This window comes from Epinephelus moara, chromosome 8 (genome assembly GCF_006386435.1).
Source record: "Epinephelus moara isolate mb chromosome 8, YSFRI_EMoa_1.0, whole genome shotgun sequence".
Lineage (NCBI taxonomy): Eukaryota > Metazoa > Chordata > Actinopteri > Perciformes > Serranidae > Epinephelus > Epinephelus moara.
The window spans coordinates 10,550,164-10,576,103 of NC_065513.1; the positions used below are offsets into that span (position 1 = coordinate 10,550,164).

Sequence of the window (25,940 nt, forward strand, 5' to 3'; positions counted from 1 at the left end):
CTCAAATTAACATTGCTCTAATTGAACATAAGAGCAGCAAACTTTCATCTTTTCTTAAATTTAAATGAGTGATGTTGGCCACATATATTTTATACTGTTTATTTAAGCAGCACGTCTTTATCACAGCATATTTTGACTTTTTATAGCAGGAAAAACTCAGCCTTTACTAATAACAATAATGAAGCCCCTACAATCAGAGAAGCTAAATAGAATTCAGCCGTAATTAATCTATTATTTGAACCTGTGCATTTCCTGTAAAAATACCATATCAGAAAAAGGCTTCATAGATTTTTTTTAAAGAATTAAGTCTGTTGTACACTGCATGGAACAGCCACATGGCTATAGGAAAACAAATACTGAGAGTAGACCAATGGACACATAAAAATATTCAAGTTATAGCAAGTGAGGGTTCTTCTGCTTTTATGGGCACCTGAAGAGTTGACATTAAATGAGGGGGCCTTTGGTTAAGTGCAACCTCACTGAAATACCCCTCTCCACACAAGATAGTGGAAATATGCCTCTTTAAAACTCTTTGAGTTCAGTAACTATAGAGTGCTACTATGAATTGATAATAAGTATTAAATATTTGCACAAAGCCCTCTCCAGTTTGAATTTCTGAGCCACTTAACAACTTTCTAAAGGCTAGTAAATGTGAATATGTTTCCTGTTGAATTAGCGCCAACACCTGTATGAGTAACGTGTGTGGGTAAGGAACACAAGAAGCAGAAGTAAAAACACACATGGTATAAAAGAAAGAACCAGATATCTTTCGGGTATAGGTTAAAACGCAGAAATCAACCCAACAGGTGCACATACACATTTAGTTACTTAAAAAAAGGGTTCCTCACAGTGTGTTTGTGTAACAATCATGATTTGGTGAGCCAAATGTGAGTGTTTGGATAAACTGTTTTATTGTCGAGCAGCTGTAAAATGCATTATTCTACCATGGGAGTGGTTAGAGATCCAGTGCCTGAAACGGTTTGCATTCAGCATCGGTTGTTACCAACACTGAGGCTACTGTTGTGCAGGGTTGGGGCATAACTAATGAAATTACCCATAACAGGGTTACAGTAGTTGGTAACTCTAATTTGTGATAATTACTGTAAAGTCTAATCAGATTACACATTATATAGAAAAATACCAGAGACCCAATGATTCATTATTGTGTTAAACAGAAAATAATTTCAAATTGCAGTCTGGAAATTGTGCATAAACTCCATGTTGAGTACTTCAAGGATACATGAGATTGCATTGAAATAATCCTGAGCACTACAGTACTGATTGTATTTCAAAGCAGGTTACTCGCAATCTGTAATGTCTTAGACTTTTCAAAGCGACCCAACCCCACAGTTTTGTGAAATGCAAGTACAATATTTGCCTCTACAAAATTATAAATGTTCTTTGGCAATCTTTTAAATTAGCACACATTTTCAAAAGATGCATTTTCATAACTTAAATCAAGAAGACGAAATACATATCACTGATGTTAATGAGGCCGCTAGTGTCAGCTAGCTTAAGAAAAAGTGCAGACGAGTCTTCATGTTCACATAGCTGCTATGAAGCGCAGCTTGAGGAGGGGGAGAGGGGGGCAGGGAGGTTGGAGGGTGATGCAGAAAGGCACACAGTGGATTTCCTCCATAACATCTTCACACCTGCAGTTTGAACTGGAAAGAACTGGTGCTCCATTTGCCTGTGTCACCACAGTTGGACATGTTGCGCTCTGTGAAGGTCACATTACCTTCTGCGTCTATCAGGATAATTGTATTGGTCCTAAATGAGCAGGGACACAGGATACAAGCAAAAAAACAGATAAAACACAAAATTAACAACTGAAAATATGAGGGAAGAAAATGAAAGAACACAGGCAAGTGGCAGGAGTAATATTAATGACAACTTAGGGAATTTAAAAGTCACATTTCAGTTACTTATCAAACACCAGCATTAACACTGAGCAGGCGTTAGTAGACCGTGCCTTGCTAAAGTACACGTTGATGGCTCTGGCAGAGACTGACACTGACCTTTCGGCGATACGACAGTCTCTGTATCCACCACTACACTGTGGTATCACAGTAAAGACAATTTCCCCTTTTGTTCCCTTGCTGTGGAGGATCGATTGCACTGGGGATTTTTGTGTACCAACAATTCTGTGTTCTCTATGTTCCTGCAGGCCAGCACAGGCCTGTCAGTCACCTCAAGTAGGGACAAACAAGGGGAGAGAGAAAGGAGAGAGATTTGGCGTAGGAGAAAGACACTGACCTTGTGCCGTAATTAGGGGTGCGAACACACACTGCTGACTGAGCCTGGAGCAGAGGCTTGCTGATACCATTGCCCTGGCTCTCCTGAGTTGGATCAGGTGCGTTCCTATGAAACAAACCCAAAACACACCTCTTAGAGAAGCTTTAGAGTAATATGTAAGCATAGATCATTATGATGTCTGATGAAGGGCTGGTGCCCAAAAGATCACACGTGGTGATACGATTAAAATGTTCAAAAGGAGCAGTTTCTGGTGTGCAGACCTGTTTTTTGTATTTTTTCTTCTGTCCAGCACCCAGTATTTATCGTTTTTGGACGTGCTATTTTTGAGTCTTGAGCATAGATCATTGCCTGTCGTATTCCCCATGCAGTACATTTAAGTCAGCGATCAACTGATGCGTAATATCCATAAATGATGTAATGTACAAACAACACCTGCACAAGAGCTTCCTCCACCTGCTGTGTCCTTAATTTCAACTTGTTTGCAAACTTCCACTTAACTCACAGTTCACTAGAATCTGTTTCTCAAAATATCTCAGGCAAAAAAAAATAGGTCATGCAGTTGAGTCTTGATGCTTTTTATACATAAACAACAGCTCTTTTAAAAAGTTTCTCCATAAGATTTGAGAGTTGACACATCGGGTGCTCCTTATTAGTGTTATGCCAAAATGTCTTTTGACTAAAGCACAATTTGACATTTGAAACTCTGTTGCAGCTCTGTGCTTTCACTTGACCATTTCCATTAGTTATGATTGTTTTGTAAGTTCAGAAAATTACTATAATGCAGCCTTTAAAACCAGGGGAAGACAAAACTTTTGATATATGATATCCAAAATCTAAAATGATATCTAGTCTCATATCATGATATTGATAGGATATTAATATATTGCCCAGCTTTATGTCAACATTCATGACTCCATCAATGGCAGTTCACACATATTTGACACATAGAATTGCTTTATATCCAACATAAAGCCTTTAAATCTACAGAAATAAAATAAAATGAATGAAACAAGCTGTTGATGCGTGAATCTACAGTTAGGGAATGTTGATGTTGACACTCACAGCTCCTCATTATTGAGGACGGTGAGCAGCTCTTGTACCAGTCCATCGCAGGACAGCGACTGGTCGTTGACAACGCTGGTGAAGTGGCGCTTGCCTTGCAGCAGTTTCTTCCACGGCGTGTCCAGCAGCGAATTACTCAAGCCATAGATTCCTGCTGAGGGGCATATGAAGAACACAGACAAACATATACACTAGTAAGCTCTGTTAGTGACCTTGGGGCACATCCTCCGATAATTGGAGAGCAATATCAACACGGAAATGTCAAGCTAACATGAATGGGCCAGGGGCCGAGAGTAAAGGTGTGTGACGTAAAAGGAACGGTTTCTACAGCAACCATATTAAAAACACAGACCTGATTTTAGATGGATGGGTTCAGGGCTGCCTCTGTTTCCATAGTAACACACAATGTCTTGTTTGGCTCTACATGGGACACAGTGAGATGGAAAATTACAGATTGCATTTAGTGATGATTAAACTTGTTTATATCTAATTATGAAGGCTGTGTCAAGAGTCACAATGCTTCTATGCTCTTTAAATAATCGTAAACAGAGCAACGATGGTGTTCAAAGAAGCACTCCTGAGGGAATCCTGTAAAATGAGGGCTCGGGGTGAAAGAGAATATCAACAGTGCACCATACAGTATTCTTTAATGATTGATTTTCTTCACAGTCCTGGAAAATAGGAATTAAGAAGCCTGTTTCATTTGTAGAGGCAATTCAAATGGGAAAATACCTAATACCACAGTTAATTGCGGCATTTAAATCTATCCTCAAGGAACTACTGGGTAAAATAAATGCTTCAAAATACAAATTAGTGCTGCAAACACCTCGGACTACCACAAAACCATTTAGTTACGGTGTTAGATCTTTTCGCAAAGTCCTCAGTTAGAGGGAATTTATTCAGTCTGAAAAATCTGTCTGACATCAAGGGCATCTGTGACAGCTTTGGTACAGGAGAGTGAATAATAAATTATGACCAAATCCTTTGAACCAGCAGGGGAATGGATTTTTTTGATGTCAATTTTATGACAGCCATACCAGTGGCATCAGTCAATCTGAAATGTGGCGCAACACTGCTTCAACATCTAACTTGGAAGATTTCCCAGTCAAGAGCTGGCAAGACAGGCACAGAATAAGCCGCTGGGCTCACAGCTCTGCCACGAACTTTATTGAATAGTTTTAAAAGCCACAACACAAATCGGCCTTTGGTCTATACCATATATCACCACGAGCAGAAAAGGTTTAAACCCATTAACAGTGAGTTTATATGTCATGTTTAGAGCAGATACAATAAGTCTATTAATTCATTGGTTGATTGACAGAAAATTAAGTGACCACTTCCTTTATAGTTGATAAAACATTTAATTCAATTTTCAAGCAAAAAGGCCAAACATTTGATTGTTCCAGGTTCTCAAATGCAATCTTGGAACTCCTTCGGCCATCGTCTAATGAGGATAAACCCTCTGGGAATAACAGCCAATGCCTCAAGAGATCTAGTGTAGCCAGCGGATATTCGGGCCAAGATTTCCTCTTCAGTGTGCTGGTCATTTCAGCTAATTTTTATGAGCAGATATCAGCTTATGAATGCAGATAAATAAAAGCACAAAAAGGCAAAATTGTCATCAGACGACAGCCGCTGGTTTCCAAGATTGCATTTCGGCCAAGTTGATTTGCATCTCCACGTGAACCGTTTCCCTACTGCTCACATGTGATCGCTCAGTACTACTCGGACCAAATCAGAATGCTTCTGAAACCAAAATCTTGCATACATATGCAGAATCTGTTTATAGTGGTTATTGTATAGACCATGTTTCTACCATGGTGATTTTACACTCTAAATAAACTGAAACTGAAACTATTAAAATGAGAAGAGTTGCAGCTTTACCTGTTTTACATTACAGAAATTTGAATATCTTTGGGTTTTGAAACTGTTGATCTGACAATAAAAGCAATTTCAAGATGTCACATTGGACTCTGGGAAATTAAGATGGGCATTTTTTAAAACAATTCTCTCATGTTTTATAGACCAAACAATTAATCAATTAATTGACAGGATATTCACTAGATTAATCAGTAAAGAAAATAATCCTTAATTGCAGCCCTATTTATGTTTAAGCCAACATTTGAACAAATCTTTGAGAAAACTGCTTCAATCCAAATTAATAGATAAATAAATAAATAAAAGTTTCACCCACAAGGTGGCTATGGGGTTTCAAGAGGCTTGTGGAGAAATATTTCTTTGGTTTGCTTTTGCTTTATGCAAAGAAAAATGTTGCACTTGATGTCAACAAAGATTTTAGTATATTTTGTTTATTTGCTTCTCAAAGTTAGACCATCCTAAGGCTTGATACGATGAAATGCTTCTTGTTTTCCTCAGCCAAATGTAACGGAAGCAGTGAAAATCATTATCTATAAAGGTTATCCATCAGTCAGTTTATCACAATTAAGTACACAAAAAACTACCAAAGACTGAGGGAATAACACGATGACAGATGCTGACATGAGCAAACCTCAAACACTCACTCACTTTCATTCCCTGCAAATGATTTGTGATAAACTTGCTTGTCTACAAACAGTTGCCCCTGTGCAGAGGTCATCCTTTACTGTTTGCACAAGCACTCCTCTGCCTTGTGTAAATTTCCCGGAGCAGAGCGTTTTCTAAAGGGAGGACAATATGTGTCCGAGCAGCTGTGAGAGAATCCTCAAAGCGGCAGGCTGGAGTTACACTATCTCTCTGACAACAACAAACCAAAGACCTTAATACTGTTTCCAACTTGTACCCAAACCTGGTTGAACAGTCTGAATAAACAACTACTTTTTCCTGTGTTCCTATGGTTACTATGAACACAGCAACACTGTCCAATGTTGACTTGGGTGATAGCAGTCAACCCTCATACATGCGTGTACACAATAGCTGCTCAGTAGGAAACAGATGGCACTGTAATGTGAAGGGAAGCCGAAGAATCCGTAGAGATTTTACCTGTTGTCAGTTCTGCTGTGGGCAAACTGAAATACTATTTTGAGCTTGGCACTGAACTCAACAATACCTCAACGGCCCGGTATTTATGTATACACTTTGCCTTTGATATGCATCAAATTGACTGTGGTGGTAGCAGGTGGTGGATTTGCAGAGAGACAGCTCTATTTCTGCTATTTGAAACTGGCTGGAATATTGAAAGTCCCATCAGGTGTGCTGTGGGTTGATTTGGGCTGAGATGAGGGAACAGCAGGAGGTCAAGGCCACTGGGCAGAGAGAGAACGAGAAGGGAAGAGTCGAAAACAGGCTTTTTTCAGATCTCAGTAAGAGAGGTAATCAGTATGCTGGCTGGGAGACGATCTAATGAAGAGTCCTCTATGCTGAAGCTGCAGAGCAGTTTCCCCATCGCCAGCTGTGGTGTAGTTGCCTGGAGATGCATGGATGAGCTTTCGACATTATCAGTTCAGAATGTAGATGGGCATGTTGGTGGGGGCTCGTGGGTAACGACAGCATGTACTGTTGTACTGTTGTTTACAGCCTGTCACTTTAAGCCCCCTTGCTGAAAAGCCCATTCTGCTCTTACTGGTCAGCGTTTACAGGCCTTCCATATCTCGGTGTCTCTGCACCGATATCACAGCTGGGGAATAACTGTGACGGAGTATAGTCACACTTTATGCCATGAAAAATTACCAATATATGTTCTAAACACAACTGGACATGTTCAAGCAGGAACATGGTTCAAAATCAAGGAGAAATTGGCAACATTGGCAAACAAGATTACTGGTTTTCCTGAAGTTAGCATGTAGCTACATGTAGCAGTGTAAACACTCACAATAACCATATAAAGAAATTCGTCACAATCTCAAGTCATCTTGTCTGAAAAGTAGCAAAAACATTGGGAACAGAGTTCTTACAATGGTCTGAAGCCTGAGGTTATTGCTCACAAGGATCATTTTCACATACGTTTATGTAATCATTTGATACTCTGGCCATGTTTAAGACAAACATCTGACATTTTATCATTGCAAATATATCTATCTATCTATCTATGGAAAGGAGGCAAAAACTTGATTTGTTTGGTGTTTGCTTATTTTGAATCATCAAAATGAATCATTTTTAGCTATGGTAGTGTCATGGCTCCATGGATGGCGATGTTGGTCTGTCAGTTAGTCTACCGGTTTGAACCAAGTGAAATATTCCCAAATTTCCAAAAATTCCAATGACTTTTGGGAAATTCCTGAATTTTTCTTTAGCACCATTACAAGGTTGATATTTGTGGTCACAAGTCAAATGGTTAAATAACTATTGGACAAACTACCATGAAATGTGGTCCTGTTGACCTGTGTGTGTTTTTTTAAACAGTTACATTTATGACATTTCTGGCTCTGTTCATTTGCTTTTTGCACCGTATTTTTTAACATTATTTTTTATATATATATTCGTTTGGTTCGCACTCTAAACATTTGCACTCTTTGCCACTTTGCACTGCAACTGCTGCACAACAATTTCCCGCAGGATGAGTTTTAAAGTTTTACCTTATCTACATTCACATCCTCCTCAGAATGAACTGTAATAACCTTGGTCTTCCAGTTACTTTTTATCTGCTCCATCATCAGATCAAAATTACACACTGTCCAATACGGTTTATAACTAACATTTTCAAGACTTCCCAACAGCCTCAGCTGTACTTTGTGTTAGTGCTGTTTAGAAAATGTTACTGTGCTAACAAAGATGGTGAACATGGTAAACATTATTCCTGCTAAACATCAGCATGGCGTCACCATCAGTCTTGTTGTGTTGAGATACATAGTAAAAATGAAAAACCAGATATCATTCTTATGCATAATACTGGCATATCCATGTGGTAACCCATTTTATTATCAGCTACTGTATGTGACCTCAAGATAACTGCTGACTCGATTAATAGAATAACATGATGCCCTTATATAACACTGGTAACAAAATCTAATCACATCTGACCTAGAAATGAAAATTAGCCTACATGGGTTCAGACAGACTTCCACAGGATGAAAAAATGCATTAAAATGTAGTGGGATTCAGATCTCCTCATGATGTAAAATATGACCCCATACTAACAGTCTTAAATCCAACATCAACATTATTTTGGTTTTTTTAGCAGTTATTGAACATCTGGATTCACTTAAAGAACAATGTAGGCTATATCTGAGCTATTTACTGTGAGCATCTACTGCTAATTCTATTCAGCACAAAACCATGATCTCTTCTGCTCAAAGGGAATGTGATTTTGCAATAGGTAATCTAAGTAGCACTTGGAAAAACAAATATTCATAGTTGCTCCTCTTTAAAATGTTGAGAGTTCATCCACCCCTGATACTCTGGAATCTGATGCTCTGCTGTTTGTCTTTTTCAGCTAAAACAAGTTCCTGCCAAGAATTACAACACATGGTTTGAGGCCATAACATTGAGCCACTTTCTAAAGTTGTTTTAATAAAGCAGCCTCACTCTGCCTGACTGAAAGTGCATTAAGCGAGGCATTTCGTTGCAGGCAAATATCAGAAGATGTATTCATTAAAATGGATCATCTCTGGGCATTGACTTTGAAGTGAGAGTGACATGAAGTGGAATCAAAAAGGAAAGCTATAGAAAAGTCAGATGGAATGTTGGATATGGAGCCTTGAGAGCATTAAGTAGAGAATATCTGAGATGAAAATTTAAATATATATGGTGTTAGCTCGACAGAGTGAACGCTCTGTATGATGTTCTGGGAATGGACTGCTGCCACTGACTAAATCACTCGCATGTACAAGTCAACGTAACATAATTAGAGCATTAATCAAGGCTGTATTGGTTTAACAAGCATCGCAATTAAAAAGGGGCAATACATAAGTCATGGTCAGACTGAAATATGTGAAAGCCTCTGGGTTGTGTATTTAGTGTGTACACTCATTCTCCTCACTACATCTCCATGCGGGTGATCACACACTCTCTAAAACTGAGTGAAGGCAGACAATGCTTAAAAATGCTGGGCACATCGTGTCCCCCACTGCCACCCCATCATAAATCATGTTGCTGGTTACAGATGAATGAGAAATCCTCTAATTGTAATACAGTGCTACTCTCTATCCACCAGATGTAGTTATTGATTCGGAAAGAAACTAGACGCCTTATTTCCTCTGAGCTGCCGGGCACACTACAGTGAAAAACAAATAGGCTGGTAATGACTGTGTTTATTAAAAAGATGTAGGCTCCCTTTCTGTCACTGTGTGTCATCTCAATCTGCAGTGAACGTAGCTCCCATCAGATAGGCATTTGAGGAGAGGAACGTTCACTGTACTTTCACAACACGAGGCTCTGTTGAGTGATTTCAGCCCCAGATGACAGCCCAGTTAGAGAGGAAGATATAAGGCATTATTACAATGCAAATACACGGTGTGCTTCGCTTTGCTGGCGTCTCACTAGCGTGGGGTGGCACCATATTCTTTCAATTAAGAGGAATGCCACTGGGGCAGCACAGGCACAACTACAGCTCCTGGTCTTAACAAGGACATTTGCATATCTTGATGGCTACAGCCGATCAAAGAAACAAAAGCCAAGCCGTCTAGCTGCTGTTTAGTCCTATTTGAAAAGAGAAACAAAGGGGGTTTGGAAATGCTGAAACAATACTGATATTCAAGGACTGAGGCTGCAAAAAGCTGATAATCTTCATACTACATCACTTCATACTACAAAGGGGGTCAAAGGTTATGTTTAAAAAAGAAAAAGAAAAAGAAAGATCCATTCACAATAGTATATCCACTGTGTCGTATTCCCCCACAGTGTGGAAGCTGGTACCGGGTGCTACCACATAAGAGTATAGAGCCGTGTTAGTGGCTCTGTCCTGCTCTTATGTGCATAAACAGTAGTTAGTCCTTAACCTTAAACCACTTATTCATGTCTGTCTTGCTTGTTCAAGTATGTACGATAAGAAGTTAAAGGAATAACTCACCCACAATACAATCATTTCTATATCAATTACTCACCCCCTTTGTGGTGGTAGAATGATATGCATAAATGGTTTCATGCACAAACGTGTGCCTGGCAAGGCTGTGTGTTTGAACTTTGTTCAATGGAACGAACGAGCAGAGTACAAACACACACAAGTGCTGTACTTGTATGTGGAAGCATTTTAAGTAGGAAATGCATGTGTTCAGGAAGTATTGAGTATACGACTGGATAAATGAGACTTGGATTACACTGCACGAGTTGTGTGAGAGTTTTGATACAGGTTTGCTGTTGTTAAACGTGGCCCAATTTAACTTCAATTCATTAAGAATTTTCTCCATTTCCGGATTCGTCATTCATTGTAGCGGCATGTTTCTTCACGGTTTCAATGGAAAGGCCCTGACACACCAAGCAGACAGTCAGCTGTTGATCAATGTTGGGCCATCGGTGAGCGTCTATCGCCCTAGCGGTGTGGCCCGCAAACTTGGCCCCCGATGGCCACTGTCAGCTTTTTTGTTCAGCGGATTCAGAGTGTTAAATTGGGGTCTGAGATGAGGTGAACGACATCACTCTGACTGGCAGATCAGCTCAGTGCACGACAAGAGAAATGGAAATGAGGAAAGTAAACAAACAGGGAAAGTCAAGAGGGAGTCAGGTCGAAACAAACTTGTTATATAAGGTAAGATAAGGTAAGATTGTTTTTCTTTAGCCATTGAGCTCTATAGCAGAAATGTTTTGTGGTTGTTTTTGTTATTGTTCACTGGTGCACGGTAAATATGCTCTGTTCTTTCAACGCTGGATTGTGTTGTTAACGTGCTAACTGGCTAACTAGCGCCATGATGGCCTTCCGGTTTCCCTTTTTGAATGAAGAATACAGACTACCGCTGTCTGCTGGTATGCAGAGGTATTTCCTCTCACACAGGTGCAGAACATACATGCTGGTTGGCCGTCAGTTGGAGTCTTTGCGGTGTGTTCATGAGCAACTTTTGGGCCAAGATATGGGTGACATGAGGCGACGTAACAGTCAGCTTTCGTTGCCACTAGTTCTTTGACATCGGTTTGGAGTGTCTCAACATGTGGTGAGTAATTGATATACAAATAATCATTTTGTGAGTGAAGTATTTCTTTTAACAGGGTGACATTAGAATGAAATAACAGTCTGATCTTACATTTTCACACCATACATATAGTAATAGGGCGAATTAGCTTTACACGGCAATACAAAGACAATCCTTATTCTTTATTTTCATTTCTTCAGCTCGGATTAACAAGTGAGGATTCTCTTGTTAATCCCTTTTTGCCTGCTTTAGCTTTAAATTCTATCATGTATGTAGCCATCTAGCCCACATCTAAGATCTTTTTTACAAGTGTCAAGTCAACAAGTCAGCTGGAAACATTAAAAGTCAGTAAGAGACAAAGATTTCAAACAACGCATTAGCTCATCTTGTTATATAGCTATGGCTAATAAAATCTGCCAGTAGCAATTTCAGCAGCAAAGTCACTGGCTAGAAATGAGAAGGTCACCTCTGTCTATAACAAAGTGCCCATTGTTTCAATAAACTGTATCATATCTGTGACGCCCCTCCCAATGTCTTGGTTGACATGGGAGGGTCGTTACCATGATTAGGCTCACCTGGGCTTCCAAACTATAAAAGCTGCCTAATCTGTTCACTTGGTCTCTCTCCCTTCCTTTCAGCTGACATCCACTGAGCATCTTTGGTTTTGGTTTGCACCTTCAACACCTCCACAGAACACCTGACACTCACCCATGCATGGCTTTCATGACTGACTTTGCTGATCTACACACTCCATTGATTATTAAGTTAATTTTAGTTTAATAAATTCAGCTTGTTTTAAGTAAATCTTTTGTGTGGACTCCCTTCTTGTCACATATACTGAGCCAGTTTGTGACAGTTTGTCATACTGGAAGTAGGCAGCGGTGATTAGTGTGATATCACAGTTATTAAAAATGATACCTTGAGCCTAATACAGCAGGAAAAAAATGTATCTCTAACCTAAAACCAATGCTAAGAAAAGTGGGGGAAGGGCAAGAAAATCTGTCTTGAGAGGAGATCCTCCTTGAGGCCATGTTACCAGGATACATGGATCATGACACCAAACTCCACTGTGGAAACCCTTTTTTTTTCTCCCCTGCTGGGGATACAGTTTGATAGGGATGTGTATTGGAGCTGAACCTCCAACCTCTCGCTGGCAGAAACTAAGACCTGTTTCCATGCCAATTGTCTACAGGGGCTTCCACCATGACAAATATCTCGGTGTGCAATAATCCTACTTTGACTTTCCTCCCATTACCAGATCACGAAATTCAGTCAAGTCAGGCTGGTGAAGCAGGCGAGGATAGAAAAAAACAAGAAAAAAAAAACCCCTCATTATTTTTAATGCTGTCTAGATTTTCTTTGTCTGAAACCCTGAAATAAGAACAGGTGTTCCTTTAAAATTTTAATGCTGGCTCTTTCACAGCTCAGCAGCTGAGATTTCTTTTCAGTTCTGCCTGCTTTGCACTCCAGAGATGAAGACGCTGCCTTTGCGGTTTCATTCCAAGGTAAGGCAGCAGAGTTACAGCCCATTCTCAACAAGTTTCGAAAAAATCTTTGAGTTAGAATCCTTTAGTGCGCAAGAATTTGCTGATGTCACTTCATGACACCCACACAGTGCAATAAAGAGGTTGTCTTAACATCAGCCAGCCTTCTGTGGCCATATTATGTATTTTTCCTAACTCTGGAATAAATTTCAACTTGTAAAATATATCATGTTATGAATGTGGCTGCCTACTGACAGACAAATGTGTCGTTTTTGCAACCAAATCGCACTGTAAAGATTCTCATGATGTTAACACATCTTTGACTTTATCTTTTTGTACTTTATCAATTGATGGAACACACTCTCGGATGGATTTCACCACAGCTTTCACTCACTTGAACTCGGCTGTGATGAGGTTGAAGCCGTTGTAAAGGTGGCTTTCTGCCGACACCTTCTTTAGATAAGAGTAGCTGTCCACATCCTTGTCCATAAGGTAGTTAGACACTAGAAATCCTGCAGAGCAGCAGAGATAAAAAGGAATGCCTCTAAATTATGCACTCAATAAACCCAGACTAGTTGTTAATAATAAATATATATAAAATATATAAATATAAAAAATAAAGAGACAGTTATGTGAAACACAAATGATTTTGCAAGACATTTTAAAATGCAGCCAGAAATGCAATGCTGTGCTTTAAATGGTGGACAACAATTAAATATACAGAACCAACTTACTAAAAAATGCATGAGAAGACTACTAGGCACAGTTAAGATACCTACTAAATCTGAGGTGTAAGCAACATGCAAGATACTTCACATGAGACAGTGCAGACTATGGATAAATTTTATCAGTGAATATATCTGTGACTTTTTCAAGGTCTGGTTCACCTCTTCCTTGTGCATCAGGGTTGACACGCCCTTCCATGTAGTTGGTGATTGCACCAAGCTTGCCTCGCTTGCTGATCCCCAGCCATGATCCTCCTTCCCTGCCACATTCCAAGTCCAGGCCTGGGTAACACAAAAGCAGTAGATTGTTTATTAAACAATGCTCAGGCTTCATCTGGAGGTAAAATACATTGTACGCTGCTAGTAGTCATTCAATGAGCCACTACAAGAATTTTAAATAACTTGGAATAGTAGCTATCACAACATTTCCAATGAAAAAAGATCCTTACTCCAGTGCGTGGGATTAATAACAGTGTTTTCTCCATACACTTGATTAATTGCCACAACATTCAATACCCTGGTAGTATCCATTTAGTAAAGTCATTTCCATGTTTCTACAGATTTTCCACACCCTATGTTCAACACAGGTAAGTCTCCCTTAAGACAAACAATAGATACCAAATTATTTACTGGCATACTTTTCATGATGTTTCCCTGAAAGAACTCCGCAACCTGGGGATTATGGGGAAATTGAGACAGCGCTCAATTGATAGACTTCGAAGTGGTTTACTCTACGAATTGCTAGCATTTTAAGTTAAAGCTGGAGTGCGGAACTTTTGCCTCCTCCCTCTGGCAGTCAGAGTAATTACATAAACACTGTCGACACGTGCTTATACTGCCTGCAGGTTAGCTCGCTGCATCTCCCCTGCCTCCTTCCTCTGAAAGCTGAATTTCATTTTTATCCTCAGCATCCACTCCAGAAACATCCACTATCTGGAGAGGTAGAGGGGATGACATGCAGCAAGGCCAGGAGTTGAAACAAAAACTGTGGCTGCTGAGGCAAGGACATGACCTTTGTACACTAGTGGGCGCCACTAGAAACTTTTCTTAAACGCCTCTTGGGATTTTCCGCCATAGCGTCTGCCATACTGCCAGGGGTCCGTTTCACAAAGCAGGTTTAGTGAAAACTCAGAGTCTGTTAACCCTGAAATGAGGGAAACTCTGAGTTTTCCGTTTCAAAAAGGGAGGTAACTCAAACCAGAGAAAGAGGGGTAACTCTAGCCTGTTTCAGAGAGAGAGGTAACTTAAGCTCTCAGTCAGTTACCGTAGTAACAGACTCTATGAACCTAACCTGGTCGGGACCAGGTTTTTCTCAATGAACCTCGAGTTTCTCTCTGTCTCCGCCCTCTTTCAGAGCCACACACTCCATTTGATTTCCTCATTCATTCAGTCAGCAGGCGAGTTTTGGCGTAGCCTAGTTCTGCCGTCTGTCATTTTAAAAAATCATTAAAAAAATCAGAGTCAGTATATTAGAAGTCCATTAGGCACAGTAGGTGGCGACTTTTTTCACTAACATGGCATGTCCTTTTGATAACGATCCCGTGGATGAAGGTGCAGCATTACTGCGCAGAGAATTAAATATTCGTCGGGAGATGGTTATCAGACCGCGCATAGATGTTTTAGCATTTCCACACAATTATCTTTTTGAGCGGTACCGTTTCACGTCACAGTCCATCATCTACATACACAACCTAATCCGTCCTTACATTTGCAACATTACCAATCGTAGTCATGCTCTCACATCCCAGCAGATATTGTGTGTTGCGCTGCGTTTCTTTGCAAATGGAAGTTTTTTGTACAATGTCGGAGATGCTGAGCACTTGAGTAAGGCAACTGTATGCAGGGCGGTCAGAAAAGTGTGCTCGTTTTACGGGCATCTGCCTTCTTTCTGTTGGCTGAGTAGAAGTCTGTGTTAGTTTAAATAGGCTTAATTATTTAACAGAACATGATATAGATGAGAAGACATTTATGTGTGTGAAAACAGCATTATGTTGGGGATAAAACAACTGCACAGTCAAACAGCCACTTAATATTTACTTTACAATGTAAAACATGATCAAAATGAGGTACCCCCATGAGATTATGCCGAGGTCTTACCTGTTTGAACAATGTTTTTATATTTCATCCTAAACTGCTGCCAAGTGCGCTTCTCCCCCGCGGGATTGCACCTAAATGAAATAAATTAATAGGCTACCATTCAAGCAGTTTTCCCCTGTAATATTATTGTGATTGCTAAGGACTATATTTAAACTTACGCATTGACCCGAGCAGCAATGTTCTCCCACACCGTCTCCCTCTCTTTTGCAGCTGCAGCGGTGTTGCACTTCTTTTTGAAAACGTGTGCAAACTCGCAATATGAGCGCATTAAGATTTCTAATTCTAGTGGGGTGAAAAACGCAGCCCTCCTCTTCCCCGTTGCCATGGTGACTCGTCGAATCGGGGCTCCATTGATGCTGGCTTTTTATAGTTGTAAATCAGCTGTTCTGGAACCGGAAACTCAGAGTTTCCTATCTCAGAGTAGATCAACTCAGAGTTCAGGATTAGACTCAGAGTTTGTTGAACCTGCTTTGTGAAACGGACCCCTGCTCCCCCTTATTTTCAAAAATCTTTCTATCAAACTGTCAACATACATAGTAGGCCTGTCAAAAGAAAACATCAGAAACACACACACACACACACACACACACACACACACACACACACACACACACACACACATATATGTGAAGCATTGAGAAAAAAAACAAAGCAAAGGCAGTGCCAAACAAAAAACATAACAACAACAAACCTAACGTTAAAATACATAAATTATTCTCTCCCCTCTTTCGCTCTGGCTGGATGACACAAAACGCATCACTTCCGGTGCGCCTGACTCCGAAACTCCAGTATAATGAGCAATATAGAGACCTTTCCCCGACGGCAATAGGCTTCAAAAGAACTGTGTGACCTTGTCTGGCACACTCTCAAGCTTTAAAAAAAACACAGGGCGTCAGCTGAACATGCAAAAATGTGATATTTGTCAACAGGCAAGCATAGGAGTCAACATTTGAAAAATGAAGTCAGAAAAATTGACAAAATTACAATTCATTTGGGTTTAAATTCAATGAAATTCCTATTTCTATAAAAGTTAGTACCAAATTACATAATTCTTTGCAGAAACCTTCACAGAATCTAAATTATAAACATGTAAAAAAAAGCATTACTGAAGACAGACAATCTCACAGGATATCTCTTTCACCTTTTACAACATTTGTCTTACCACAATGGGGAATGCCCTTGGCAAGGCTAACTGTTAATCTGCAAGCTTTGCAGCAAATGTCCTTCCTTTGAAAGGCAGTAAGAAAACATACTCAACTTGAAGCTGCATTAAGATACACCTGATAAAATACTTCATTGACTGTCATTGCTGTAATGGCAGTGATTAAATAAACTCAATCCATCAATAACTGTGTTGTTTTCTTTCCACATTCCTCTTCTACTCATGACATGGAAACGTTGGACTGCAAAGGCTACCACACTTCCTGGTGATCAATAAAGACAGGTCCACTTACACTGACAGTGACCAGGAGAGCCACAGGGTCTAACTCCTCTGGGAGTGGATGGAAAGCTAGCCTGATCCCACTGGGAGCTATAGCTTACTTCCCTTTTCGTCATGCTGTGTCTCCTTCAGGGCCTTGCCTCTGCACCCCTCCCCAGCCACGCAGATAAGGCAGAGCCATTTATTCCTGTCACATCGCATAAAAGCAGCGATCAATTAAGGGCCCACTACCGGAGTCCTGACCCCTCTATTACAGAGGGGAGAAGGAGACTGATGAACAACGAGGCTATCTCTGCGTTTCCTCCTTCAGCAGAAAAAAAAGGATGATTGATTTCCTCTGCTTGGCTATAATGTGTATTGGACATCAGTCAATTAAATATAGTTTACTGCAGGTGGGGATATCCTGTGACGGAGTGGAGGAGAATTGGATTCTGAGGTGGAGGAGACAGATTTTTCCTTGATCATTGAAAGCCACCAAGCCTTGAATAAAACTGCAGTCAAACATGACTAAAAAGGCAACATCTGCTACATTTTCACTCTCCACAGACCCAAGAGAGATATGTTTAAAATTCTAGCACATACTCCATTTGTCTAGATTTACCATAGATTCTTCTTCATAAGTTAAATATATCATCTGCTGCCTGATTTGGTGTTGTTTGTTTGCAAATTTACATCGTCTTGCCCGGGTCTCTTAGAAACTTGCCTGGTTAAATAAAGGTCAAACAGAAGCTAAGCCTGCACTTCTACACGACTAACTGGTCTAACTTGCTTTTTGTTTACTTATTCAGTGCTATTGGCCTACTACTTTTTAAAATGGAAATATGCATTTGCAGGTTGGTGGACAGACTTACCGCTGAGAATCTCACTGCTGGTCCCCCAGAAGTCTGCAGCTTTGGATGGCCTGTTGTAGACCTCATCTCTGTTTGCAGCCAAAATTAGCCTGAAGAGAAGGAGCCAGAGGGGTTTAGAGGTTGTTTTATTATTTTGTTCAACCAGTGAGCCATGTATTAAAGGTATTACAGAAGGCCACTGCTGGTCTCAGCAGCAGATCCATCATTAACAGTTCATTATCCCATCTCATAAACTAATGAGTTGGTACAGTTTGCCACTGACTCAAGTTTCTAGGACATACTGTTCTGTATCAAGTTGAGTTTCTCCCTGGCTTCATAACAGCCTCAGATGTGTCCAGGAGTCTTCAAATACAGCAATATTACAAACTGATTGAGCAGGTTGCAGAGGATACAAAAGGTCGAGGTTACGAGGAGAAGGAGGTCCTTTGATGATGACCAAAGAAGAGAGGATCAAAAGGAAGATGACAGCTAAAGGACAAGCCAATATACCTGAAAAAGTTACAGCCAGCCAGTCTTTATAGAGAGGAAGTAAAGGGAGACAGATCCATGTTCAGTTTCTGCATGCTAGCTGTGTCAGGGTTTTATAGCAGCTTGGTGCATTTTCTTTTTCTTTATAGTGTATTTTTCCTTAGAGCCTAGCAGCTGGCCTCTTTTTCTTTTGTTATGCAGAGTGTCAATATTTGGTTGTTTCAGTTTTGTTCCATGATACTCTTTGGTAACTGGGGATAGCTACCGCGAAAAACACAAGTGCTATCCTCTTCCTGTTTTAGTTGTGCCTCCTTTGTGTTGTAAATGGCCCCTTCATTTTCCCAAGAGATCGCGCCCAGTGGCAGACAGAGTTGCATAGCGAAAGTGAAGGTTAAAGGGAACCAATCTACAACCCCAATTGTAAAAAGCTGGGGACACAAAAACAGAATGCAATGATATGCAATGTTTTTTTTCAACCTATATTCATCTGAATACAGTTCAAAGATATTTAATGTTCAAACTGATGAAGGCCTGTGACCTTTGATTCTTCAGGAGGCACTGCCTTTAAAACCAACATGATTGTATGAAGGCTATTACTACATGGGCTCAGAAACACTTTGGAAAACTACCGCCGGTGAACACAGTTCATCGCTGCACCTAAAAACATCTAAGTTAAGACTCTGCATGCAAATTGAAGAACCATATATCAACAACACAGAGAAACGCTGCAGACTTCTCTGGGCCGGAGCTAATCTGAGACGGACTGACACTGTGGTCAGATGAATCCACATTTCAAACTGTTTTTGGAAATCATGGACGTTGTGTTCTCCAGGTTAAAGAGGAAATAGACCATCCAGATTGTTACCAGCACAAAGTTCTAAAGCCATCATCTGTGATGGTACGGGGTTGTGTCAGTGCCCATGGCATCATTGGTGACTTAAGCCCCGTTTCCATCAAACACTTTCGGTATAGTACTTTTGGAACCAAAAGTAACCATTCCGACATGGTACTTAGACCATGTATTACCTAGTATTACCTAGACAGTTCCCAAACACTTCAAATTCATCAAATTCCAAATGACTGTATAATTACAAAAAACAATAAAATTTATCATTTAGAACATTAAATATTTTGTCTTTGTACTGTATTCAATTAGATATAGATAAAAAGGATTTTTAAATTATTGCATTCTGTATTTATTTACGCTTTTAATTAAGCAGATGGTGCCATTATTCTACAGCCATTACACTGTGCAATCAACATTGACTTCCAAATGACAAGTAAAAGCGAAAATCTTGTCTATGCCACTTTAACCTGGCGAATCAGTCAAGAAACATTGAAATAAACCCCAAAAACTTTGTTTCAAATTTCAGTTGACAGAACTTTCTAAAGACACCAAAAATATTCAGGGGAATGCACAAGGCATGTAGAATATTTCCATTTGCAGCCAAAAAAAATTGATTAAGATTCTTGGGTCTGAATATTTCACTCAGTGTAAACACCATATAGCTTCAGTGGAGAGTGCACAAGCCAATACAGCATATACAGTCGATGACACTGTCAGTCAGAGTGAAATAAGATTATTTTTCTTACCTTAAAGCTACTTAGGAGGTTAAGGGGTTAAACCATTTCAAATAAAAAGAAATATATCTAGATAAACCATGCCATCTTCATCTCAATTTGCAAAGCTGCCTGCCTCGCATCAGTAACCTTTCCAGGTGTTTTATCTGTTTTTACTGCCTAAGCACGGCTGAAACAAACACTTACTGCTACAAACAGGAATGAACAGCATGAACGGGCTGTGTATAATGAAGAGTGTGATCTGATTTAAAATATATCACCTTGAATGTGACTCTGCAGTCTGACACAGGCAGCCTGTCAGTTAAGCGCTGTGCTACACTTTGACCTGCATTATTATTCAGGTTGTCAGTGAGTAATGATGCCATTATGTTCATGGCCATTAACAACATCAGACTGCATTGTGACCTGTATCTAATGCAACACCAGCCATTACTTTCAACATGCCTTAACTAGCAGGTCACTACTGTCAATTGGGCAGCAAAGGACTGTGACATCACTTAGTGGCTATACGTCCTCATCCAGCTTCTCTTACTGCTCATGTAACACATATGCACAAAACTCTGTATTCAGCTCATCTCACAAATTCAGCAGTTATGAAACACAGGAAACAATTATTCCTTTGCTCAGAGGAAAAGATGACCTTTGCTACTGCACTGTGCAACTCTTTCAACATGAATCAGTCTTTTAGCAGAGACTCATAGACTTATGTATTTTATGGAGTGTAAACATGCAAAGAACAAACAAATGCAGAGCTTTGTCAACATTACTAATTGTTATGAATTCATAGAATTTGATTTAAACAGAGAGTTGAGATATGGATTTAAACACTGCAGAGAGGCCCTTAAAAGAAAGGCCAGAGAAATTTATTGACCTCTATAATAGCTGTATGCTCCTCCTGACCTTGGCAATGGTACCCCTATTAATCTTGGATGGGAGCTTGGATCCTGTCGAGAGCAAACAGATAAACCAAACTGACCTAAAAGGGGTCGACCTCTGTGCATCAAGGACTAATTATAGCCTGTTCCCATGGCACTATGTGAGCCACCACTGCCCTGCAAAACAAAGCTAACACTAATGATGCTACACCAGAGAGAGCATCTGCCATCAGATCCGGAGGGGAAAATCACATGCGAGCAGCTCTGATCACAGTAACAGACAGCTGCATCATGTAGGAGGGATGGTGAGAAGCAGAGAAGAATCAAAGCTCTTCATAAATACTGAACTATGGTTCATTTTATATTCAGTAAACACGGTGGTCTGTGGACTTGGCCGCAGCTACTTTAGGTTTACTCTGGAATTATATATTCATAATTCCCATAGGATCATTCTGTATAGTTTTTCAAGCCCTTGACCTTTCATCTTGCATTAAGGTCAACTTTAATTTCTACTTGATGAACTATTTGCTTAGATACAAGGTATTTTGAAAACGTGCTGGAATTCTATGAAGGGAAAGGGAGCTGACAAAACCTTATTAATGTAAGAAGGGTAGGCAAAATAAGCTAAGGCTTCAGCCTAGGGCTGCCACGATTAGTCGACTAATCGATGCCTAATCGACTATAAAAATAATCTGTGACTATTTTAGAGTCATTTTTCATAGAAAAGTACTATAAAAGTACCCCAAAATACTCCTACTGCAGCTTCTTACGTTCAGATATTGGCAGCTTTACACACTCTCCCGAGACAGTGAACTAAAACCTTTTGGCGTGAATATGAAACAAGACATTAGATCACATAATTTTGGGGTTTGGGCGAGACAGACCGACATTTTTCAACATTTTAACACATTTTTCGATGAAATGATTAGTCAACTAATCGAAGAAATAATCGACAGATTAGTCGACAATGAAAATAATCGTTAGTGGCAGCCCTACTTCAGCCTATACCTTTTCGGTCAGTGCATTTGTAGATATTTATGTTTTGGTTTTCAGTACTGAAAGGAAATTAACTATTGTTTTATTCAATATATAAATTTTGTGTATGAGTTATTGTTTGTGTACTCAAACTCTACAAGTTGTAAATGACCGAAATAAATTCACTAATTCAACTTACTAACTATGTGACTTTTGCTCAAGAGCAACCATTGGTAGATGTTGAGATCTAAATTAAGTCTGCTGGTGGTCGGGAAGGAAGAGACTGAAGTCATTAAGATTCATCCTCTAAGAACCCTGAATATCTGTACCACATTCCATGGCAAATCACCTGGTGGTAGTCAGGGCAGGTCAGTGCAAAAAAAAAAAAGACAACCTCATGGTGGCACTAGAGGAAAGATCATGGGATCAGAAAAGTCAGTAATTCATCCTCTGGGGAACATGAATGTCTGTACAAAATCTGATGGCAATCCATCCAGCAGCTGCTGGGTTATTTCAGTCTGGACTTAATATAAAAAATTTTATGTAAAATTGAACTGAAATTATTATTTGTACATCCCTTTGAGGGATGCTTTGTGATACTCTGACCACTGACTAACTGACACACCAACATCCACACGTGGCTAAATATTAAAATCTGACTGGCAGGCTGCCATGATATATATCATGAGCATATTCATGGTCCAAAGAGGATCAGCTTCACAGGCTTTGGACACTCCATGAGCTTTCCTCTGAAGCCAGCATTGGGTCAAAATGTCAACTTGCTTACAGCACATCAGAATTTAATTGGCAGATTGCCACAAGTAACATCATACTCTTGAGGAGATAATCTATTTTTGCTGTTTGATTAGTCAATCACTTTCATCTTTTTGGGTGCAATGAACACAGTAGCCTCTAGGGACTGCGAGTGAAGCTGCTGATATTTAAATGGCTTTGACTAGCCTGAGGGAAGAGCTATAATTACAGGTCAAAATCACTTTACTGTCCTAGTTGGTTGATTGCAGCTCTGCTTTTATTCTGAGCAGCTAACAAAGTTGAAACACAAACAGTGCAGGCTAGAAATCGAGTTTCGAAATTTAGAAATCTCAGCATGTGGGTAAACATTGAGTCATTTGTGCTGAACTTGAACCCATTTAACCCCCGTTGGTATACTCCTGTCATTTTGTGCTGTGAGAGTGTTATAATTATTCCTAATGAAACTTTAATCTTGCCTTCAACCCAATTTAGTCTAGTATGCTGAACATTCCTTTTGATTTACACATCACTGCAGCAAATGAAACCTACTTCTGCAACTAGTGGTCTATATATAGCACTGATGTAACCACATTAGGACACAGTACGTTTCACCTTTCCCCAGGTTCAGGTCTGAGTCAGTACTCATACCACACCTCTGCTGTGATCTCCTTAGGCAGGGTCAGACTCCCAGAGGGAAGGACAGAGATGGACTATGGCCAGGTAGAGAGTTCACTCTCAAGCTCAGGGGGATTATAATGCGCTGGACTCCACATCACCCTGTAACTCACATTGACTGCGCACAGTGCGCTGGTCTGTGCTGCCCACTGAAAAAAGTTAGCATTTACTGCTAAGTGGGGAGCATGGAGGGTGGACAAAGATTCACTCAGTGCTTTAAAAATAGCTGCAATTTTCATTGTTGATTATTTTCTTGATTAATCGATTAGTTATTTGGTCCATAATATGTCAGAAAATGGGGAAAAATGTCCGTAAAAATATTGGTGTTTCCCAAAGCCCAAGATGATGTCCTCAAATCATGTCTTGTTTTGTTCACAACCCAAAGATGTTTAATGTACTGTCATAAAGAAGTAAAGAAACTAGAAACTATTCTCATTTTAGATGCACAGACAGTTCTGACTATTTTTTTCCCCTAAACTAATTATTAAAATTGATTTATCGATTTTCAAATTATTTGGTGATAAATTTAGTATCTGACAGCTAATCCTGTAATCGTTGCATTTTACCTTAAAATGACAGATCTGAGCAAAATAGCATGTGATATATTTTCTATAGCAAGTAAGTGTACAATATGTCGTTGTCAATATGTCAAAGACTGACATCTCCAAAATCAGATGTCCCTTGGCTACACATATCTAAAACAAAATAGATGATAAAACAGAAAGGAGAATTCCCTTCCCTTAACTCCTTTGTTACTATATTGCTGTTTATGTGTGTTTGCACCTCTGCTCCAATCTCCTAGTGGCACACTAGACAATCCTTGAACAAGATGAAATAGGAAACATTGCAGCTGTGTCAAAGTATGACAGCAGTGATGTCAAGACTTGACACCTGAAAGGTTTTCCCACCTTATATTTATTTAAAGAAAACCCTATCTATATATTCTGTAGCTGCATGCTGCAACGTTTTATTAAAGCCATATGATGCAAACGGAGTGAAATGTTCGAAACCCAGCACTTAGGTCTTTTAAATAGCTGCATCCAAAAGATATGTCATACATAATTTTTACACACACCTCCCAAAAACAGTCTATTGCATATTTTCTTAAAAAAAGAAAGCCTCACAACATTGTTTACCAAGATTCATGTTTCCTGCAAGTCCTTTCTTTTAGAATTTTCCATCCTGTACTGCATGGCTGTATCAGTTTATTTGCTCACCTGTAGGCATTTTTGGACGCAGGGCGGGGGTCAAACTTGAAGAAAATTATACACATGGATGGATTGGGGGATTGATGACAAAGTTTCACTGAATCCACATCTGCCTTCAAATCTTAGTCATATCTGACAAAGAGAAAACAAAAAACAGAAACTAGTGAGCACATATATTTAGTGGTGGTGTGTGAGAGCATGGATGTGAGGGGGTGTGGTGGTTGTTGAAATAAGACATCTGTTGTGAAACAAGTGTTGTTGAACTCAGTTAGGTGTGTTGCAATTTTGCAATAACATACTGATTGAGATAACAGCAGCTTCTCAACTGTATGTGTTCAGACTTGGGAATGTTCTGTATCTTGACAATGCACTTATCAGAATACATATTTACTTCATACTGATTATTTCAAAACTTACACAGTGTACGTGGCTGCAGGACAATGAAATGGACCATCTAGAGTGCATGCTGTGTGTACTCCTGTGAACACTACCCATGTTCAGAATAGAAAGTGTTAAACATAATATCACAAAGGTTGTTATCTTTATCAATCTCTTAACTGTAATGAGTGCAAAGGTAGCAATTAAGTAACAGAAGTACAGAGGCTCATCCTGGATTCACAATGTCATTCAATGATGTTTAAGGTGGGGTAGTATAATCACCTGCTACTACTGTACATAGCAAGCCGCTAGCCCATTCAATAATGTTAACGGTATAATAACACTGCGTTTAACCAGTGAGTAACACTGTGGCAAGCTATTTATACTTTCTAGAGTCCTACTTCAGTGAGCTACCCAAATAGCGTAGCCATTGTCTGTTATGTAGGTTATATGTTTGGTAACAAATAAGTCCTGCCTTGCAGACCAACCAGTGGTTGATAACATTGTAATGTATGGCTAACATTAGTTCCACCGTTACCAGCAAACTAGTTCCAGCACAACTTCATAGCCTCAGCAATAACTAGCTAACATTAGCATTTCTACAGTCAATAACGTAAAGATGAAAAACCAAGCAAATTTTCGCTACCTACCTAACCTTGGTTATGCACGACACATTAGACTTCAGGTAAGAGTTGCTAAGCTAAATGTTTACCCGTTGTCTTGTGTACAGTTTCCTGCTGTGTAGTATTTTGCTAGTTGTACTCACTGTCCCTTTACACTCGCTGTTGTCAACTAAAAGGAAGTGTTCACATTGGGTAGCTTCCATTTGTATCTCAGGTCATCTCGTGAGCTTCTTCAGCGGGCGTAAGTATTTATTCTCCGTGTGTTTTTCAGTAACCCTCCCACCTCGGCACTACAAATGCATAAAACGAGTGCACTCCTAACGAGGCTCTGAAGTTCGCTGTGATTGGTCAGTTTACGAATAATCTACCAATCACAAGCTAACTGCAAACAGTAATACTTACTTTTCCGGTGAGTTCAAAATAAAAGCTTTAGTATTATATACGTACTTTGGTCAACTCTGATACAGCTATGTTTGTCGTATTATTGGCAT

The 25,940-nt window shown here is 39.7% G+C and overlaps 1 protein-coding gene and 1 long non-coding RNA gene across 6 annotated transcripts; both read right to left on the reverse strand.

Annotated features, from left to right (window-relative positions):
• Positions 1-888: 888 nt before the first annotated feature.
• On the reverse strand, positions 889-25,642 carry tango2 (transport and golgi organization 2 homolog (Drosophila)). Of its 5 annotated transcripts, none has more exons than XM_050050977.1 (10): positions 25,539-25,642; positions 24,866-24,935; positions 24,458-24,580; positions 17,914-18,002; positions 13,687-13,806; positions 13,194-13,311; positions 3,671-3,738; positions 3,319-3,472; positions 2,257-2,361; positions 889-1,770 (listed from the first exon to the last, which is right to left on the reverse strand). In XM_050050977.1, exons 3-10 carry the CDS (start codon positions 24,511-24,513, stop codon positions 1,647-1,649), a joined length of 834 nt encoding a protein of 277 aa, XP_049906934.1. In that variant the 5' UTR covers positions 24,514-24,580; positions 24,866-24,935; positions 25,539-25,642; the 3' UTR covers positions 889-1,646. The 5 variants fall into 5 exon arrangements, with proteins under 5 accessions (XP_049906934.1, XP_049906938.1, XP_049906933.1 ...); XM_050050981.1 differs by having other exon boundaries at positions 3,319-3,469; positions 25,477-25,633; XM_050050976.1 differs by having other exon boundaries at positions 25,477-25,633.
• LOC126394268 (uncharacterized) lies at positions 15,040-16,808 on the reverse strand. Its single transcript, XR_007570356.1, has 2 exons — positions 15,780-16,808; positions 15,040-15,692 (listed from the first exon to the last, which is right to left on the reverse strand). It is a non-coding gene; the product is annotated as an uncharacterized LOC126394268 (long non-coding RNA).
• Positions 25,643-25,940: the final 298 nt, after the last annotated feature.